At 36.6% G+C, this 22594-nt stretch overlaps 1 protein-coding gene across 1 annotated transcript in view; it reads left to right on the top strand.

The window, feature by feature from the left end:
- The window catches only part of EBF3 (EBF transcription factor 3), a 218923-nt gene extending 198694 nt beyond the window's left edge, over positions 1-20229 (top strand). The window contains exons 13-17 of the mRNA XM_087725987.1: positions 658-835; positions 4295-4483; positions 4897-5094; positions 7580-7723; positions 17430-20229. Of these exons, the coding sequence (XP_087582113.1) occupies positions 658-835; positions 4295-4483; positions 4897-5094; positions 7580-7635 (621 nt within the window). The 3' untranslated portion in view covers positions 7636-7723; positions 17430-20229. The remainder of the gene's footprint in view (positions 1-657; positions 836-4294; positions 4484-4896; positions 5095-7579; positions 7724-17429) is intronic.
- Positions 20230-22594: the final 2365 nt, after the last annotated feature.

Here is a 22594-nt window from a genome sequence, read left to right as displayed (position 1 = left end):
GTCATGGCCAAAGAGGACATTGGTACCATCAAGCAGATCACAGCTTTAAAAAAAAAAACTGCTGCACCAAATAACAACACAAGTTGTTTATTACAAAATATAAAAACAATAATTTGCTACGTAATACAAAAAGAAGTGTTTTTTTTAAAGAAACAGATGTCATATTAGTAAGAGTGCTAGCAAGATTTTTACACTATTTCTGCCCTGGGTTCACTATTGGAAAATTACACAATTTTGCCGAGCCGAGGTGGCGCAGTGGTTAAGGTGCAGTACTGCAGGCCACTTCAGCTGACTGTTATCTGCAGTTCAGCGGTTCAAATCTCACCGGCTCAAGGTTGACTCAGCCTTCCATCCTTCCGAGGTGGGTGAAATGAGGACCCAGACTGTGGGGGCGATATGCTGACTCTGTAAACTGCTTAGAGAGGGCTGAAAGCCCTATGAAGCGGTATACAAGTCTAACTGCTATTGCTATTGCTATTACTGTACAATATACAATACTTGTAAATTAAAAGGAATGTAATCTTGCCAAGAACACAGTAATCCTGCCTGATATAACCCTAGGTCAATAGGCATCACTTATTAGGATTTGCTAAATGAAATATAGGGTAATTAAATGATATTATATGTTAGAAAAATTATGCATTTACTGTTTCATAGGAAATAATCCTGAAGCGAGCAGCTGATATTGCAGAAGCATTATATAGTGTGCCACGCAACCACAATCAGATTCCTACACTTGCCAACACTCCAGCTCATAGTGGTATGATGGGAGTAAATTCATTTAGCAGCCAGCTAGCAGTTAATGTTTCAGAAACATCACAGGCTAACGACCAAGGTACGTGAAGAATTATGAATTATGCAGCAAAGTTATTTCATATCTTACCCTTGTACAAAACCATTATGCAACTGGCTCCCTGCTTATTGGGATTCTTTCAATTTTATTTTGTTTCGTCATGTTATGTTAATTGGAAAGAATTAATAACTTGAATTTGATAGAGCCGAGGTGGCACAGTGGTTAGGGTGCAGCACTGCAGGCCACTTCAGCTGACTGCAGTTCTGCAGTTCGGCTGTTCAAATCTCACCGGCTCAGGGTTGACTCAGCCTTCCATCCTTCCGAGGTGGGTAAAATGAGGACCCGGATTATTGTTGGGGGCAATATGCTGACTCTGTAAACCACTTAGAGAGGGCTGAAAGCCCTACGAAGCGGTATATAAGTCTAACTGCTATTGCTATTTGCTATTGCTATCACAACTAAGCATTGTAAAATATGAAATTTGAAAACCAGTATTTTTAACTTTGTAAAGACCACTAGTGCATATCTTCCTATGTTTTTCCTCACACCTACAATTTACTTTTTGCTACCAGTCTCTTTCAGTCAAACCACACTTTTTCCTTTATAAAGTTTTGACCAAATATTGTTTTTATAAAGAGATCATCGGAAATGATCATCAGCAATGATTTACAATTACAGGTAGCCCATGACTTACAAACACAATTGATCCAAAATTTTCTATTGTTAAGTGAGACATTTATTCAGTGAATTTTACCCCATTTCTTGGCTCAGTTGTTAAGCGAATCACTGCAGTTAATAAGTTAGTAGCCTAGTTGTTCTGGCTTGTCAGAATATCACAAAAGGGGATCACATGACCCTGGGACACAGCAACGGTCATAAATATGAACTTATTGCCCAGCACCTGAATTTTGATAACATAGTGATTTCATAACATTGAAAAACAGTCATAAGCCACTTTTTTCAGTAACTTTGAACTGTCATTAAATGAACTGTTGTAAGTCGAGAACTACCTGTATAGTTGCCTATCTTTTGAGTAGAATAAATGCGTGTGTTACAGTTAACAGGAATTGGGATACCCATTTTTTTACTAAACTTGACATATTTGACTAAAGCATGCTTCAGTAAATTTATTTTGCTAATAGCCAAATATATTAGAGTTATGGCAATAGATAAATTTCCATCTGGCTTCAAAATGCTGTTTAAACTATGGGTTAATAGTGTCAAAATAAGCTAGACTCCCTTGAGCATATCAAAAGTGTTTGAGTGAAGGACTTTGAATGGTTTTATTTCCATATTTCAATGATAAGAGCTTTCTTTGTTTTCTAAATCTAAAGCAACTATTTTATCTTAATTTTTGACACATATAAACAAGAAAGTAAATAACATGGCCATTTGATACTGTGATTAATCTGAAACAGAAGCAGAAGCTTCTTACTTGGGCCCAGCCTGGAAGAAATTACACAAATTTGGGGAAGATACTTGTAACACTAAATTCTAGGTTGATGCTCAGTATGGACAAAGCCATTGACTCTGTACTAAAACAGCTATTTGCAGCCAAATACACTGAATTAATTGTGGCTGATAATTGCAAAGCTAACAATAGAATATGGAATAAATCTGTCTGATTTACTTTCACATAGACATGGATTGGATTGCATATAATTCCTGTGATACCCAACCCAACATTTTTTCATGGGATTTTCAAATGTATTATTTTACAATTTAACAAAGCTTTCTTGGCTCATGTTGCTGTCGAAAATGTGTCCCCTACACACGAAGCATAGTTGTTTGTTATATTTGTTCAATATTTATTAAAGCATGATAAACAGAACACATTCTTTCTTATTTCTGCTAGGAAATTATCAATCTTAAGAAGGAAGATTTTCTTTGAAACATTTTTTTCATACCTCTGCAGAAAGCTACATGACTTTACAACTGCTTTTGCAAAATGTGTGATCTGAAAACTTTAAAAGGGAAAAGCTTAGATTTTGCAACCCAGCCATTTAAATTATGAGAATTATTGATAAAGACAAATGTGAATGAAAATGACACAACCACATTGAAAAATAAAATGTGTTTGTTAGAAGCAGGAACAATTCAGGGTGATCACAGATGGTTTAAGTAGAGAAGATGTGCAAAAATGACCTTTCCAGGCAAAGAGAATGAAAGGGCAAATGACATTAGCCAACATGGTGCGATCAGTCAAAAGTCTGCAGTCTCTGTCCCAAAGGTGCTTTTCCAAAAGGCATCCGGACTTTCTTGGGTTTTTTTTTTCCCCCTTGAATCTGTTTTGCTTCTCATCCAAGAAACCTCTTCAGTTCAGGTTCAGAAGTGAAACATTTTCAAGAAAAAAACAAGTCCGGTTGCCTTTTGGAAAAGCACCTTTTGGGACTGGAATGGGACAACTTGCAATTCACCAATTCGCCATAGCCAACTCGCTGTGGCCAACCTGCTGTGCTGAACTTGCCATGGGATAATTCGTTATGCTCAATTCACCGCAGGACAACTTGCTGCGGAACAATTCAATGATTCAATTTATTTATTTAAAATAATTTTAAAAATATTTAAATTTTTGTCATTCACATTTCATTTTGTCCCTCCTTTGGCATCCTATCTTTAATAATTCTATCCCACCATTTCTTTGATATTAGTGTCCTGTCCTGTGGCGAGTTGGCCATGGCGGGTTAGCCTGCAGTGAGTTGCGAGACCGCCTACTGCCACATACCTCCCACCGGGTGGTGAGATCCCACAGATTGGGCCTCCTTCAGATGCCGTCAGCCAGACAATGTCGGCTGGCGGCTCCCCAGAGGAGAGCCTTCTCTGTGGCTGCTCCGACCCTTTGGAACGAGCTACCCCCAGAAATCCAGACCTCACCCACTCTCATTGCCTTCAGAAAAGCTGTCAAGACCTGGCTATTCCGGCAGGTCTGGGGCTGTTGACCTCATTGTGAAGTCCATCCCCAATTAGAGCGAGTGCATGTGTTGTGATTTTAAATCTGTCTCTGTTCTTTTTTTATTATTTCTTTCCCCTTCTTTCTGTAAGCCGCCCAGAGTCCTTCGGGATTGGGCGGCATATAAATCCAATAAGTAAGTAAGTAAGTAAGTAAGTAAGTAAGTAAGTAAGTAAGTAAGTAAGTAAGTAAGTAAGTTGGCCATGGCAAGTTTGCTACGGCGAGTTGGCTGCAGTGAGTTGATCACAGAGAGTTATCCTAGACCAGTGTTTCTCAACCTTGGCAACTTGAAGATGTCCGGACTTCAACTCCCAGAATTCCCCAGCCAGCGAATGCTGGCTGGGGAATTCTGGGAGTTGAAGTCCGGACATCTTCAAGTTGCCAAGGTTGAGAAACACTGTCCTAGACCACTTTGCAACAGCAGTGACAGTGGGTAGTTGAGAATTTCCATGGGCATTTAATCGTGCAATCTATGATGTTGTAGGAAACTCTCCATGCCCCATAATAATCATCATCCTTTTCTTGGGATGGGTTTTTTCCTCCCAATTCAGTAGGTTACAGTCGCAACACAAGCAGTGTTTCCCCGCGAGGATACGTCCCAAGCAGTACTCCTCAACAGTCCAACTACAACACAGTCAGCAATAGTATGAATGGATACGGCAATGCCAGCATGCCCAACCTTGGTGTACCTGGTTCCCCTGGATTCCTTAATGGCTCGACCGCGAACTCCCCTTACGGCAGTAAGTCTTTATTCCTAAGGCACATCCTTACACCATTCCTGTTTTGTTAAGAACTTACTTTGTTACTTCCTTCGACGTAAGCTACTGGATAAAAGGAGGGGTGACTTTGGAGGCTGGACAGTTAAAAAGGAAAAAGATCAAGGACAATATATTGGTACTTTCCAAAAAATAAATTAATGCTAAAAGAGGAAAGAGTAAGTACCAGATTGGACTGCTCAATTTACAATCAAGGTCCAAGAGAGTTTGCCTGTTATCCAGAGGGTGGCAAGCCAAAAGCATTTTATTTTTATATATGTTCTTATCCTTCCCCGTAAAGAGGCGAGGCCCTACGGTACTTCTTTTTCCCCCCCTCCCCTTCCTGTTTGCCGTAAACATCCTCAATATGAGTCCTGATTATTTTTGCTTTGTTACAGTAGTGCCGTCAAGCCCTACCATGGCAGCCTCTTCGGTCACCCTTCCTTCAAACTGTAGCAGTACACACGGCATTTTCTCATTCTCACCTGCCAATGTCATCTCTGCAGTGAAACAAAAGAGCGCCTTTGCTCCGGTGGTCAGGCCCCAAGCTTCTCCTCCGCCATCTTGCACCAGCGCCAATGGAAACGGGCTTCAAGGTGAGCTGGATTCTCTCTCTATTACGCTTCCTTCCTTTTGATGTTTTTTTTTTTTCCCATTCAGAAGATGACATTTTTCAAGTTTTGGAAAAGGAAAAAAAAAAAAACCCCACCAGATTATTATCACGAGCAAATATCAAAACCCAAAACCCAAACTTTAGAAACAAAATGCGTAGGGTATTTTTAATGGCTTTTACTGCAGGAACAAAAGCTTGATCTTAAACGCAGCAGCAAAACCATTTTAATTTAAGCTGATTATTTGAATCCTTATATTAGAAGAAGGAATAAGTGTTTGCCCATCATTTCTCCTTAAGGTTCTATGCATTGGTTTTTTAAACTAAAGTCCAAATACAGAATGTTTCTCATAAACCAGGTTTGTTCCTTTAAGTTTGTTATATATTTTATATGCATCCAATTTTTATTTTTATTTTGCATAGTGATATTTTATTTGGCAGCATTTCCAAGGTAGTAGGACTAATATCAACCCTGTCAAGAAATATTTGAAATTTGCTCAGGGCTGCTGTTGTTCCCCTACAGATCTAGGTTTCTGCTTGCACTGGATCTTATTCCAGTTCAACTGTGAATAGAAATACCAGAATAAATAACTATTAAAAAGCTTGAGGACATTAAGGAGTAAACATTTACAGAGGGAAGGAAAGCCACTTAGGATATAAGATTTTTATTTCGAAATCTTTATACCTTTTTCAAATGGAAGCTTAACATCTGTCTGAGTTGAATTGATCTGAAACTTATCTGTGATGTACATCAAAACACAATCTAAGCATTTAAGACCATATAAATTGCTAGAAAGTACTACAATATTGCAGCAGCCACTCCCTCTTAGTTAGCAGAAGTATTCACATTTTAGACTTTTTATCACGTCAACTTTGTAGTATGCAGTATGTAATCCAAATACAACTTTCAAGCACATCTTGTATATGTGTTATTAAAAAAAAATAAGGTCAAACTTTTGCCATTAAATAGGCTATTTTTGACTTTTTAAAAAGACACCACTTTTTTAAAAATATCCACTAATAAAAATTAGTGATTAATATGCCACTGTATTTGGTTCAAGAGTAGAGATCAGAAATTGCCTTGTTGCTTGGGACCCAAGCTACAGATCTTTCCTTAAACATGATGTCTAATTCCTAGGCAAAAAAAATAATAAAGTTATTTTGTTCCTCTGGGATTACCTGATCACTAAGAGCATTCTGACTTTAAAAAAAATCACTTCCAGACAATGAAATCCAATAGAGTCTTCATCATTCTTCTTCTCCATCACCCAGACTATTTTACTAAAAAAATAGTTTTGCTGTCTTCATCTCCAGAAATTGAGTGAGACAGAAGGTTGTGAAAATTCAGACCTATTGAAGATGAACTTGGCCTTATTCTGCTCCAGGCTCCATAATGTTCAGCTCTGGATTTGCCCAAGGTGCCTGAATTTTGGAGAATAGCCCTGTCATTAGATGAAATATCCCAACGAGCAATAACTAAGCCAGGGAAATCAAATGTAAGGAATAAAATATGTAACCAAACCAATCTCTGCTTGAAAGATATTAGTTAGCCAATGTCATGCTTCAAGGCATTCAGTTGTTTAGAGCAGTGTTTCTCAACCTTGGTCAACTTGAAGATGTCCGGACTTCAACTCCCAGAATTCCCCAGCCAGCGAATGCTGGCTGGGGAATTCTGGGAGTTGAAGTCCGGACATCTTCAAGTTGCCAAGGTTGAGAAACACTGGTTTAGAGCACATCTTTCTCAACATACATCTTCTCAAATTTTTATTTATGCATTAGCAAATGTGATATAAATAATTTCATTTTAATTTCTTGTCCCTGTGAATAGTTGCTTTTTTTAAAAAAAACAAAACACCAGAATCCTTTTTTTTTACAAGTCTAGCAAATTCTGTTTGTTAGTTGAATAATTTAATCATCCTCTGAATTTTACCTGTTATATGAAATATAGCATTTGATAAGTTATTTATTTGGCCTTTATTACACTGAAGAAACTAAACCAGCCACAGCTTAGTATTTTTGCATGAACTGAAAACATTATTAATCAAAAATACAAAAATAGCAAACAGCTTTTCCTATAGTTAAATTAAATTTAGGCATTTTGATTTAAATAAACATATTTTGAGAATTATTCAAGTAATTGTTACCCGAGGATTGCTTCTAATTGGAAACCTGTAGTAACCACGTGCCTCAACTGTAGATTGGCATTGAGAAGTTCACTACAGGCAAATCTTGAAGCAGATAATTCGTTATATGTAGCCCAGATTTTCTGATTTACAGTCAAAGGTTTCGTGTAATCTTAAATGGCAGTAGGTAAACCAGGGGTCTCCAGCTTTATTTATTCCTTTCTTCTACCTCTATTAGAGCTCTTTTTCTGTCAATTAGTAGAAATATATCAAGGCACTTCCTCTCATCTTCCTTTCATAATGCGTCAGAAACCCTAAACCCCTCCTTTCTCCCATTCTTCTATGCAGGAGTCTCTGGAAATTTACCAGTGTCTCAGCCCTTCCTCCCTCCCTCCTGGCTGTAATTTTAAATCCCCAAACCAGTTTAGGAATCCTTTGTAGCCCGCATCTTCCTCTTCCAGCATCTACTACTGATCTCAGGAAATGGGAGAGGTAATTATGAATATGAATTGCTAAATATGCCAACCTCTTCCCAATAAATATATCTCTCTCTATATATATTTGTATGAATGGGCTTTGTTTTTCCTCATATCCGGCCTGAAAGCCTGAATCAATGGATGCTGCTTTATATGCAAGGAGATATCCATATGATTCAATTTCCACATTGCAGAATAACATGTGAAGAAGTGTGTCTTGAACAAGAATTTTTAGACGGTATATTTTTTTTATAAACGTAGCCAGGAGGAGGAACAGGTCTAAATGGTTTCCAAGTGGCATTGAAGACAGAAACCTGAAAGGAAATAGATCTCAACGATGCTTCCTCCTCATTGAGAAAGCATCATTTGCAACATCAAGAAAACAAACAATCTTTACTGAGCTAATCAGGCCAAGGATTTTGATGATTAAAAAGTTGATTCAAACATGGGGGAAGCATTCACTTAGAAGCTGGCTCTCATGAAAAAATCGCCCGCACGTCAATGCGCTATATCATGTAAAATAGAAGATCTGACCTGCTTTCCTCCCCCTGATCTGGGATATATTGGCTTAGAAATAACTATAATGAATGGAATGGATACTTTTTTTTCCAGTGCAATCTTGAAATTATATAATCCCCATTTGTATGCCACACCCTCCTTTTTATTTTAGTTTGTTGTGTTACATTTTGAACATCTTATCACACGGATTCATTTCCTGTCTATATACCCCACTGCATATTGAACAAGATATATATATATATATATTTTATTTACATTCGGCTACGGAGGTTCACTTTATGATTTCGTGCCAGTCTCCTATCTTGATCCATTCTAACCCATGGGTCAAGTCAAAGATTTTACTACAGACAAAGGCCAACCCTATTACGGTTGATTAAAGAGAATAATAACCCTTATGGCTAATTAATATATACCTATTAAAAATTCTAACAAACTTCACTTACGTTAAATTATGTCAGCTCCTGTAACTGTTATTTCCTCTCTCGTGTGGCAAGCTGTTACACACAATTTTGCCATATTTTGGATAAGGTGTTCATATACGCACCAATAATTAGTAACTGCAAACCGAATTCTGGTTGCAACCTCTAATCATAAAACTGCACCTGGTATACACCTCAGAAGCTGCACAATTGCCCTGAGAAACCTGGTTTGTATTAATATGAGCATTATGTAATTAGAGTATGTGTCACAGCAGACTATAAACAAACTGAGCCAGTGATTTCAACTGGAACGATTTTGATGGCAGCCAAGACCGAACCACATAAGCCATCAAACATGGGGCGAAATATTTAAAAAAAAATGTGGTGAATTTCAGAAAAATTAAAATGGCTGTTGTAATTCTTTGTTCTGCCGGTGCTGTTTGTGACTTTATTCCTCCTGAAGAATGGTATGCCACCCCTTCACCTAACTGAAGAATTTAACTTGCTCTGTCTATTGAAAATGGACAAGTCAATGGTGCAGCTTCGGTGTTTTGGCCATTATTTTGATCTTTGGGTTACTTCATGAATAAATTATCCTCGCTACAATTACGGGCTAATGCCTTTAGTACCGAATAAAGTTGTTGAGAGCGGAACGGCATAATCAATGTACAATAATACCGGAATGTTTAAATCAGATAATCTAGGTGAATGTTACTGCAATGTATTTAAGTTTTTGGATAAGATGTTGATATAGAGGTTAAAGAAACCAAAACACAGTTTTGTCTTACACTAAGTACTTGCATCAGAGAGGAACCCATTTCACATTGCATCTAATTCTTACATAGGTATAGTTTTAATCTGTTGGTAGATAAAAGCATAAAGTCAAGATTGCAACACTTATCGATTAGGTATTAAAATATATAGGGGTATATCCTTCCCTAAACTCCTTTTTTTTCTGTCCAATCCAAAGTTTTTCATTGTTAAGTGCCAGCTTAGAGTTGGCTTACAATACTCAACAAACAATTTGGTCTATAATTGCCAAGGCCATATCCAGCAATTTGTTCAAGGAATTATAATAGCCAACCCTCCCTCATAAAGTCTCCCCTCTGTCTATTAAGCTACTCCATCGACAGTTATGAGAAAAGCTGGAGGAGGAGGAGGTGTACATCTTTTTCACTTCCCAGAAGAAAAGCAAAGTATATATTTAGCAAAGAAATGTTGCTATCATTCGAAAGGTCTGATAGAAAGAAGATGATGTTATTTTTTTCTAATGTGATTAAGCAATAAATGTATAGCTTTTGTTCTGATTCAGTTTAGGTTGTTTGATATTTCCATCCTTAATAACTCTCTTGAGATTTGGTTCAGAGATTATTATTTTTTTTAAAAAAAAATGCCTTTATATTGTAGTAAAACAAGTGCACAATTTGCTTGGCTAGGTGATAGAAACAGAATTAACAAATCTTGGGGAGCTGAATGAAATTTTGTTTTACCAACCCACATATATATATATATATTTGGTGGTTTCCCTCTAAATTTTATTGGAAATTAATAATAGGAAGAAACACGAAGGGCCTTCATTTGTCTGTTTGTTTGCTCAATTTCTATGGCTTCCCATCTCAGTCAATGACTCTGGGCAGCTTAATAATGTAATAATATAATAATAATAATAGCAATAGCCTTTAGACTTATATACTGCTTCATACTGCTTTACAGCCCTCTCTAAATAGTTTACACAGTTAGCTTCTTGCCCACAACAATCTGGTTCCTCATTTTACCGACTTCGGAAGGATGGAAGGCTGACTCAACTTTGACCCAGGGAGAATTAAACTGCTAGCAGTGAGCAGAGTTAGCTTACAACATTACATACTAACCACTGCACCACCACAGATAATAATTATAATAACAACAACAGCAACAGCTTTGGTGACTCATTCCAGTTAAACAAGTGACCAACAGTTCAATATAAATCTTGTGCATACAAGATTTATACACCGACTTGTAGTATAACTGATATTTATCTTATCAATTAATAATAAAGATTCAAAGGAAATAATAAAAAGAAATTAATATTTGACATTCACATTCTAATATATACTTTTTCTAAAAATTCCTTTTTGCAAGCTAAACTCCATATAGTAAATTTCAGAAAATTTAGCCATGTCCCGTGAAACATCTTTGAGATGAATGCACGTGAACCCTGACCCACATCATTTGGAGGATGCTTGCCTTAATTTCATTTACTTGTGAAATGAGTTTACTTGAATAGTTTAGCAAGAAGCAGACAAAAAGATCCCACACCCTCATTTTTTTTCATTACTCTATGATTTAGGTGTTGATTGTATCCATAGCCCATTTCCTCCACAACTTCAACTTTTGTCCTGACCTCAAACTTGAATCATGTATTGACAGACAGAAATAGAAGCTACCAAAATCAGGAATCGTAACAGAGGATATTGGACTTACCAAAATCTTAATCCTAAACCTACAACTAGTCCTTTGGCTTGCAACCACAATTGGGACCAGAATTTATATTGCTACGCAAGGCAATTATTAAATGAGTTGTGCACAATTTTACAATTATTTTTGGCCAGAGTTGTTAAGCAAATCCAGCTTTCCCCCACTGATTTTGCTCGTTGGAAGCCAGCTAGGAAGATGACAAATGGAAATTCTCGGATTTTGCAACCATCATCCTGAACGTTGATCCTGTGACTGGAGGGATGCTGTGATGGTTGTAAATATGAGGACTGGTCATATCTTATTCTTTTTTCAGTGCCATTGTAATTTTGAATGGTACTAAATGAATGGGTTATAAGCCAAGGACTATCTGTAAATTGTGTTGGTCAGTCAATCTCCTTTGAGATAGATATTTATGAACTGGAACACTTGGGCATTCCTTTGTAATCTGAGATAATATGAGAACTACAGAGCACAAGTTTTCTGTAACATTGCGCAATATTAAAGGAAAAAAAACCCTATATTTTAAAAGCAAAATGAGCCTCCTGTTCACATCTCTTCCAGTGTAATACAAACACGTATACCATGGTTATTTATCTAGCACAGACTTAAAAATATAATTATTTTTGTTGTGCTATGATATTTTTATCCATAATATCCAAACCTAAGCTCTTTTTAGAACAAGAAATGGCACTCAGAATAACAGTACTAAGGAGAAAGAGAAATAGTAGCCAAGGAATATTTTGAAGAACCCAGAATGTTTCCACCCATTACACGTTCTTTGAAAATATTATTTCATCAAAAATCTAAACCATAAGCTTTCTTTTTTTTAAAAAAAAATCACCTTTCAAAATTGGTTGATAATTTCAACTTGTATGTCCTTTTGAACGTTATCCCTGGGAAATCAGTGGCATGATCACATTTAATACACATAAATTTAGAACATAACCCAAAAGTGGCTAATTAGAGATCTGTTCTCGATTTGTTCACGTTCATTTATGTGTAAGTTCACAATATAAATGAAATGATATTGTGGCCTTTATTAGGCGAGTGGTAAGAGTTATAATGGTCATAGAAAGACTACATCTTCTGTTACTTATGTAGGAAAAAATATAAACAGCACTATAAATTAATATAAAAAAATCTTGGTACCTATCAGAATTCAATGTTGTATGAATGTTCCTCGCGCCATCATTGTTCCAGTTTCCACTTAAATCATGATCTATCAAGAATATAACGCGGACATATGTCTATGGAGATTCTCAGTCATCCAAGCTTTGGTTATCCCAAAGTGCTTTTTCAAGAGGCAACTGATTTTTCTAGTTTTTCTTTGAAGATGTTTCGCTTTTCATCCAAGAAGTTTCTCCAGCTCTGGGTAGAGAGAGCTTTAGAGCTGAAGAAGCTTCTAGGATGAGAAGTGAAGTACTTTCAAATAAAAACCAGACAGTCCAGTTGAAAAAGCACATTTGGGACAATGCAGACACATATTTATACAATATATATATCATTCGGTCACTGCACAGAGTTGTTTTGTGAGTGAAATGGGCCTTCTATAAAGTTGATATATAAGTAAAATAAAATAATATATGTTGGTGAATATAATTGTAAGTGTATATATGCAATATGTGTGTATGTGTGTGTGAGAGAGAAAGAATATGTAGCTGTTTAGATAAATATGAATGTTCTGAAGATCATTTGGAAGCATACTAAGGAAGGAACTTACGTTTCTCATTTATCCCACTTGGAATTCCTTAAATTGGTTTACCAACTATGCAGAGGCATAGTTGAAGATATACATATAGATATTCTTTATGTGGAATCCAGGTGTTTTTCGTTTTGTTCTCATAACGGTCAAGATAGATGAGTTCAGTTACAAGAAAGTAGCTACTCAAAGACAATATATTGGCCTTCTCTCAACAGGTTTCCCCATGCAAAACTCTAATTACTCAACTGTAGGTAGGCATTTATATATTAGAGTTAACCACAAGATCACACGTCAGTGTTTCTCAACCTTGGCAACTTGAAGATGTCCGGACTTCAACTCCCAGAATTCCCCAGCCAGCATTCGCTGGCTGGGGAATTCTGGGAGTTGAAGTCCAGACATCTTCAAGTTGCCAAGGTTGAGAAACACTGTGCTAGATGGCATTGGTAATGCTGGGTTTGAGTTCATGCCCTGTTTACAAAATTGTATTGTTTGAAGAAAGATATATTTATATCCCTCCCCCCCAAAAAAACAACCATGCTTGAGGAGAAGATGAAAAGAGTTTCTTCTGTTATGAATTCACTTCAAGATTAAAGTCCACAATTGCAATCATGGTGTTTAGATTTGTTGGTTTGCTTGTTTAATAATGGACCATGCAGGACACTGAAAGCCAATATCTCCATCACTGTTTCACTAAATTACGGGAGGGTGAAATGTGGTTGAAGGTTGCTTTTTCCATTATTGCCCCTTCTTTGACACAACCCATGTTACTAAATGCTGATGGCTTTATTAGTATTCATGGCCATCAATTAATGGAAGAGAACTTACTATAGGTAACCAAAACCGTGCTCTGTCCCTCATCTCCGAACTGCATTTACACACAAGGGAATGCTTACTGGCCACAGATTGTGAACAATGCCTCCCATTCCTTTACCATTTGGTATTGTTTCTTCCAGTCCTGATGGCATCATTGTGTGGAGCTAACTACATTGGAACTCTGCCACGTTGGAGGAATTCACAGCTGGCAAGAGCTGGCTGCCATCCAGACAGTGGCACGTAGGGGTCGAAATGCGAGAGCATCTGGCTGTTATGCTCCATCTGTAAACCTGTGACTAATCCCTCCATGTAAACAAAGACATGTTCCAAATAGTGCACACAATTTGCCCAGTCCCATTAGTTATACAGCGTACCAGAGGTATTGCTCTTAAAAACATAAGGGTGTAAGGAATGTACATTTTCCCTGCCGTGGGCTTTATTTGTATATAAATAATATGTTATAAGCAAGTAGCAAACTGGATGAAAAAAAAAAAACATCTCCCATAGGATGATGATGGACTTGTAGAGAGTGTCAGCACCTCTCCATTTAATAATTAGGAAAGAAAGACCATGAGACTCCATACGTGGAAAATCAAATGTACTTTTACTAATTAAAAATGGTTAAAGAGCGGTTGCATAGCGAAGTCTGATTAATTAGGCGCGAAAGCAGTTGATATATAGAATAGCCCATTCCACACCCCCTGGCATCATAGGCCCAGTCCAATCATAAGTCCTTCAAGTGTCAGGTGTGAGATAACTTCAAAAGGCATCACGAAGATGGAATGTCGGTGCCGAATGTCGGTCCAGGCGGGAAACACCCACGCATGCGTAGTCTGACCATCCAGAGAACTCCAGAACATTCCTCCAGCACATCAAGTAACCCCACCCAAATACCATGCCCTCCCTCCCCGTTTCATGGCAGCTGAAGCAACAGCAAAGCAGAAGCTGACATAGAGGTGTGGTTTATGCATGGCATTTGCTTCCCACCCGTCAAATTTCACGAGTGCCATGTACTGATTTAAACTGATTAAATTGGGTGTCCATAACTCTAGCCATTCCATATGACAAAAGAATTCATGATAATTACAATTCCCAAAAATCTCTGAGCTGAAGTATGAAACTTGGTAATTTTAAGGTCAAAGAACTTTCACCTAATACAATTATGCAAATATTAGGTCCACAGCTATGCCCTGAAACAGGTGTGTACTTCTGTGGCAGTCACATCCATTTCATCCATTGGTCTAACTATGCCTATATAACTTGCTCGTCTTTTCCAAATTACAACATTTTCTTACAACTCAATTGGCTTTAATCTATCAATTCAAAGCAAAATTTCAAAGTAACAGTGGATTTAGTACTAGTGTACTAAATACATACTATAGCTTGTATGTGGAGGCCTTTGCCACATAATTGTTCCTTAAATAAATGTTGAAGATTTTAAAAAGCCACGATCATCTAAAAAAACACAAGCTCAGTCTACCCAACATGATTCAAACTAAGAGCAACCATAATACCATTGGCCATAATATTTCCATCCTACCCTAACATATACTCTGCCACTAATCTCAGAATCAAATCTATGTGGTACAAATAAGCAGAAACCTGCTAGCTGTTTACGTGTTTTCATAAATTGGCAAACAATCAAATTTACATTGCATGTTGGTGGACTTGAACCTGTTTTCCTTCCTCTACACCCAACATGTAGAGTGCTATAGTTGATCATCCCTTGTCCTTTCATCTTTGAGAGCTTATAAAAAGACCACCATACCTTCCAGAAAAACATAGCAAGAAAATTGTCTGCAAAAAGAGAGGAGAGGGGAGGGGAGAAGAAGAAAGGACAGGGAAGGGAAGAAGGTAGGGAAGGGAAGGAAATCCATAGAGGGGAAAAAATAATGCATTTTTGGCAGCTTCAGAAATATCAAATTTAATGGTAGAGCTGCTGTGAAATTATATTGAACGACACTTCTTACAGCTCAGATTCCTTATGCTGCTTATTTAAGCACATGGATAGTCACGCAAAGAGATTGCATTACGTAAGAAATGTGTACATACAACAAGCTTTCGGGGGGGGGAAAATACAACAGCAAATCTGAGATAAATTGATATTTTTTTGAAATTAATGAACTGGGAAATTGAAGTTCACGTGACTAAATAAAAATGTATTAATATTTCTTGTGCAAAAATTAATGAGAAACAGTGTCATGATAACATTTAAGTACGATTAGGTTAAAACCATCCAAGTTACGACACTGCTAGGAAGTTAACTAGAACACAATGACAAATACTAAAATCTTTTTGCTTAACAAGCTTTTCTTTGCATCTAATATATAATTATATAAATATCCTGAATAAGGGAAGATGTGCATCCTGATTGCATTTAAAATTTAGAGACATTCAGTACAGGTATTCAAATCCCTAGCTTTGCTGGATTTAAACCTGTAGTCCCATGCTTAGGATAAGGCACTAGAGACAATCTGCAAACTTGTCTCCCCTATTAAGTGCTTTGGCGTGTTCCTACAGTGCTTCAGTAATTGCATTAATGGCTACTATTTCTTTAAAGTAGGTAGTATCGGTTCCTGGGGGCCAGAGATCATGCAATGCTGTGGGTATTTTTGACCCTGAGCTTTTGGTGTGCAAGAGAGAGGAGCACTGGGACTTCCTTCTACACATTTCAAAAATTAACATGAGCTAACAAATAGGAGATTTCAACTTATGCCTTGTTTATAGCGCTTTGATGGATTCCAAAGCAGATGTAAGATAGTAGACTTTGATCTCAGGAAGTCACGGACTTATTAAAGTCAGCGTACAATTAGAAGAAAGTGCTAATTAACAGAATGTCAAAACCAAAGCTGCCCATTTAAATCTGAATGCTTGGGAAAAAAAGTGTGTGTGTGTGTGTGTGTGTGTGTGTGTGTTTGTGTGTGTTTTCATTCATTCACTTTTTCATTTGTGGAACTTGAGAAGTGTCTGGTTCTTGATTGGTGACTGAGCTGGCCTTATCTGACATTACCAAAAATGCCCATGTTGTTTCTTAGCTGTCAACATAGGCTCCCTCCAGGGAGTCTGGGCCACTGTTTGCCATTAGCAAAATGCTAAGAGAGATATCACACATGTGGGAGATAGGATACTTTGTGCAAGCGCACGCACACGCTCACACACACACACACACACTTTCACGCAGGTCAGAGTTCTTTTCATGTCAAAGCCAAATCTTTACACACACAAAAAAAAGCTCTGTGAATAAAATCCAATTTTAAAAATAAAATGTAGAAGAGGAGAAAGGAAAGATTATTGGATAGTTACTATACCAAAAACAGATGCCCCCCACCCAAAAAAACTCTTTGATAGCTACTGTCTTGCAAAATAAAAGGATCTATCCATTGTTTATCCACTTTTCCATGCAGTACCTGGGTCACAAAGACCGAAATACTGCTACATTTCTGCATCTATCCCTATTGTGAATTCCAAACGCATTCCAGTTATATATTCTTTTTTTATGGAGTTCTTCGATACCTAATTGGGCACAATCTTATTTTTTTTTTTCACAAACCTTAATCTGTCTACAAAAGATACATGAACAGTATTATTTTTTTTTAGCTCTAGTCAAAGGCATCTGGTTCCTAATCCAAGTGTTTTAGGAAATGGGTTTAGTGAATGCTTCCTAATGATTTTGAGACATTTGGTGCTGTGAAGAATTAGGTGTGGTCGGCGTTAGCTGTTTTGCTTGCTTGTTTATTCTTTCTTTGCAAGTTCCGATACAAATTGCACGTAAATTAATAGTACCTTCTCTCTCTCTCTCTCTTTTTTTTCAGCTATGTCTGGGCTTGTAGTTCCGCCAATGTAAATTCATTTTTTTGTTTAGCTACTGTAGCACCAACTTCAGAAGATGAGCTTTCTAGGGGATATGCTTAGTATATAAGATATGCTGATGGAACCAGTATCTTCAAAATACAATCAGCAAAACATTGAAATGCTACAAAAACAAAAAAACTTTGTTTAAAAAAGTTTATTTAAAATACTAAGAATCAACATGCAAACAATCAACTTCTTCATGAACAATTCCATTTTATTGACTGAACCTCTCTCATATTTTCACAATTTCTTGGTCCTGAAGAAAAAAAGGAAGAAGCGAACACCTATTTTGTATAAAGTTTCTGATTACGTCTTGGCTATGTCTAGTACTTGCTATATGTCGGGAAAAAACTTTGTGGATGCACCATTTTGATTATCATGAAAACCACTGATGAAAAATGCCTCCGAAACATTTTTCTGTACTACTCATACTAGATTCACAATGGTCGTGTATCTCTATAATGTGAAATATTTTTTTGTGGTGAAAAAAAGGGGGCCAAGGAGGAGGTATGAGCCATCAAAACTGGGGTTTGGGAGGGGGGGAAAAAAGGATGAATATATGATTTCAGATAATTTTGGGAGACGGGAGGACGGGAGGGTTGATCATTGCATTCATCTTAATGAAATGGAACTTTGTAACTTATTGTAGTTAGGAATTGTAACTTTGATATTGAATTCTCTTGCCTTCAACAAGCACACTGACAGAGGAAAACGCTACTGTCTGTTGGTTAAAAATAAAATATACTTCCACTGCTAGAGCTTCCTGTTAAGCAAATGTGATCTGCAACATTTTTTCAACTTTTGCTAGCACTGTATACTATTGCATTCTTAGGCTACTGTGAAGTCTGTTTCTTGTACCAGAAAATTGTCCTTTTGACTTCTAGATCCTTCTTCCCCTAATGTGTTTTTGTATGTGGTTATAAAATTGTAGACTTTTGTGATTTTGCCAAAGTTGTAGCTAAATATTTATACACTTGTCTTGAATTTTTTTCAGATCCACTTAAATATTTAGAAGATCAAATTTTATTCCTTTTAAAGATAAGGAATGAAATAGCCCTACATTACAACTCCCTTTCACACGAACACTTGCAATCACCAAGGGAATTTATTTTGTAACATATTGATTATAAATATTGTATTTATCTTTGAAATTTTTGTATATTTTCACCATTTTTTCCTGTATGTATGTTGTTGTTTTTTTTGTCATTCGACTGGTATTGTTGATGCTGTGAAAAGCATTAAGCCAAGAATCTCTGCCTTCATATGTTTTTGTTTAAAAAAATATGTGTCCATTCATTTCATTTTGTATTTCACAAAGTTGTTATTTGTTTCGACTTTCCATCCTTCTGTTATTTTGAGGAAAAGCATTGTTTATTTTTATATTATTTTTAAGTTATCTGAACAAATAATTTTGAAATAAAGTTGTTTGTTGTATAGTTAAAGCAAAATTGTGCCACATGGCTGTAACGAATAGTAGAAAAATGTGCATGTAATGTGGCCACAGGGAACAGAAGATTCTCCTATGTTGTCTTTCGATTTTCGTTTTTTTTTCTTTCTTTCTCCATTTTCTCTGATTTCTGATTTCTTTTTAAAAGTTGCCACCCGTGACTTTGCCACATAGCTGAACTGTGTTTACTGGGGGAGGGGGGGGAAAACGAGAATCAGAAGCCTAAATTAAAAAAAATAATAAATAAACGAAATTCACTTCTGATGTTTTAATTACAGTGTTGGCCACGTGAACTTCCGTGTATGCCTTAAAATTAGAAGTCTTTGAACAACTTTTGTGCTGTTAAACATGGGCTTAGAACAAGTGCATCACTACTTCATTTGGATAATTTACGGTGTATAAAAGCACAAATGTGGGTGCAGATTTTTTTCTCTCTGTGACTAGAGTTACCTGCCCACTTTTCACTTTGATGAGGCTTGCCCCAACCCCCTAAAATGGCTAATTGTAATATCATAGCTGACCTTGATAAACTCTTGGTCAATGGCTGTGTGATCTCTTTTTCTACCTGTTTTCTGCATTATCTGTAACTTAGCACTGTTTAACAAAGAAAGACTTTTTATGCATTTGGGATCACACCTGATTTTATAACCTTTTTTATTTTCAGATTTTTGTTTTGTACAGACACTTACAGTAAGGACTGTAATTTATAAACTGGAACGATTCCTTTAATATATTGTGCCTGTTAGTGCCAATCCTGACATAATTGTTCCCCCTCCCCAGTGTTCTTTCGTGCACTAAATGTTTTCAAATGCAGCACTGCAAAGTCACTTTTGCGCTCTGCAGCAGAATTAAATTTCTCAGCAAAAAGAAGGGACCATTTTTTTAAAAATACAAAAGTGCACATTTTCAGGAAATGTTTATAAGAGGTTTTAAAATTGATGCAAATATATCACAAATTTACAAAACATGCCAGACATTTTTTCCTGTGAGAGTCATAAGGCTTAGCTAAGTGGAAAAGCCGAAAAAGTCAAACCGAAAGTGAATTGCCTCAGTTTAACTTTATATAAGTATGATTTTGATCTTAAAAATGAAAGATCAGGCATACATGAATCAGAACGTTGCTTCATAAATGCAATTTATTTTGTGTTTTAGATTAATTAGTCAACTCACTCATATTTCCTCATCTCCAAGTGGGAAACTTCACTAAATGATAGATTTTACTGTTAAAGACCCTACAATAAGATTGTTTTATCTGTACATTTTTCAGATATTTAACTGTATAAAAATGTTCATTTTACACAATATTTAATTAAAGTATTTCTTGTCTGTGAATTTCATTTCTGCTAATTTTTCAGGTTTAATTATTAAAATGTAAGAAAACAGAAGCGAGGAACAGTGGAAATTGTTAAAATCATTTTCGTGTTTTAAAGAGGACACTCCCAGGGTGTAACCAAAGACTTGCTTGCTCATTGATTTGAATCGCTGAATATATTACTGATGTACTTTCTCTGAATTCTTCCACTGAAAAGTGTTTTGATTCAGTTGATATCAGATAACTGGAAAGCTGCTATATTTTCCTTGTGATAACAAATTTGCACAATGATGATTTATATGGCTTAATGTTGCTTTCGTTCATTAACAAATATGAATGTGTCAATTTCTTGCCCTATGAAAAAGGAAGGTCAGACAAATTAAATATGATTGATAATCTTGATAGAACAACTTATGCAGAGGTACCTGATATTCTGATGATGCTGGTTGCTTCTAATGTGACCATCAAGGCAAGCATGTAGGGAAAGAGAAAGATATCAAATACCATATTTTTGGAGTATAAGACGCACCTTTTTCCCTCAAAAAAGAGGCTGAAAATCCGGGTGCGTCTTATACACTGAATACAGCATTTGTTGCCTCCCTAAACCCTACTCCCTTCACCAAACTGGCTGTGCATAGTCTTTAGGATGCTTTCCGAGTGAAAAATGGGCAATTTGTTTGCTCAATTTCCCCCCCCCCCTAGGAGCACTCTACAAGCCTCCTAAAGGCTATTCATGCCCCCTTTTTGAAAAAAAGAGCCCATTTTAGTGAAAAATTGGCTGTTTTGGTAGATGTGCAGAGTGCAAAAACTTTTTTTTTAATTTGCCTCTTCAAAATCTTAGTGCACCACTACTCTGATGCGTCTTATGCTGTGAAAAATAGGATAGCGCTTGATGAAACACCAAGTTGCTTCCAGTTATGTCAACATTATGCTGAACAAAAAAAAACTTACAACTTTTAGATCTAATTCATAGGAAGCCGTAAAAGGCAAAATATTTTACTTTTTTGGCAGTATAGATTACACGCCTACATTGAGATTAATGAAGTTATGTCCCCATTTTCACTGTTTTTAAAATCTTTTTAAAAAAATTAGGATTTATGCTGAACAAAGAATATGGTGCGATGGCATAGAGGTGAAAATGTTTCTCTCTCACTCAGGAGCTTGAGAGTTCAACCCTAGGCAGCAGCAGATGTTTCTCTAGCGGGGCACAAGGAAAAAATATCTGCTGTGAACTTGGCATAGGCATCAGGAAGGGCATCCAGCCAGTAAACGCTCTACTTCACTCAGTCGTCCTAACTCCACTGGAAACAAAGGGATTAAAGTGTCATAAAAAGGATATACATACATACATACATACATACATACATACATACATACATACATTCTTTTTATGACTCTTTAATCCCTTTGTTTTACACACACACACACACACACACACACACACATATACACCTTGTAGTAAGGAAGTTTGAAAAAGTGAGTAGTTTTATATAGGAATACTTACAGATCAAAGTTAGTGGTCTGTGATGCAGAGTTTATCATAACAAAATGATCTTATCCAATAAATCGAAGAGATTACTCCCATTTCTCTTATTGGACATTCCATCAGGTTCTGTGAAATTCACAAGGATGAATTTGAAATAAAGACTAAAATTCTGCTATTAAAATAAACGGGGGAAGGATATTCACTAATATATTGCCCAAGGTGTATAAAAATCCATTTACAATAAGATCTGCAATACCTTGGCAATAATTATAATATTTAGGACTGCATTCTCAGAGCCCCATGTGACTTACAATAAATTGAATTAAAATAGCAACTAATATTAAAACAACTTCAATAACGATTTAAAACACACACACAGGCTTCTGGCATATATACATCGAAGGAAAAAAATAGAAAAAAATATATTTCCGAGTCATGAATTGCAAGCAGAAGCCGTCGGGGAAAGGGACAGGAAAACATTTTGCAAATGCAAATTTGAGAAATCCTACCTGAAGCCACAAAGAGGCTACTTCTTTAGAATCTGGGTAGAACTGATAGTTCAGTAGCTTCTCTAGTTGAATCACCAGTCTTTCATTTGTGAAAGAACTTAGGTAAAAGATGATGGGAAAGATGCCTGGCTGGGAAACCTTGACAGCAACTGTTAATGCAGACTACAGAAATGGTTCAAACTTGCTGGATCAACTGTGTAGTTTGCTTAAGCACAGAATACTACTGTTGTAGAAACTGGTAGAATTCCCTTGAACGATTAAAATGCCGGAGGATAAAGCTATCAATACCTCTACACACAACGGCTGTTCTCCAGAATAAGAGATAGGATTCCTCTGAACGTCACTTTCTGTAGAAACAGGAGGAGGTTTCT

This window comes from Thamnophis sirtalis, unplaced genomic scaffold (genome assembly GCF_051295495.1).
Source record: "Thamnophis sirtalis isolate CommonGarterSnake01/CBP01778 unplaced genomic scaffold, rThaSir2_p1.2 scaffold_11, whole genome shotgun sequence".
Lineage (NCBI taxonomy): Eukaryota > Metazoa > Chordata > Lepidosauria > Squamata > Natricidae > Thamnophis > Thamnophis sirtalis.
This window is presented reverse-complemented; position numbering and strand designations above follow the sequence as displayed.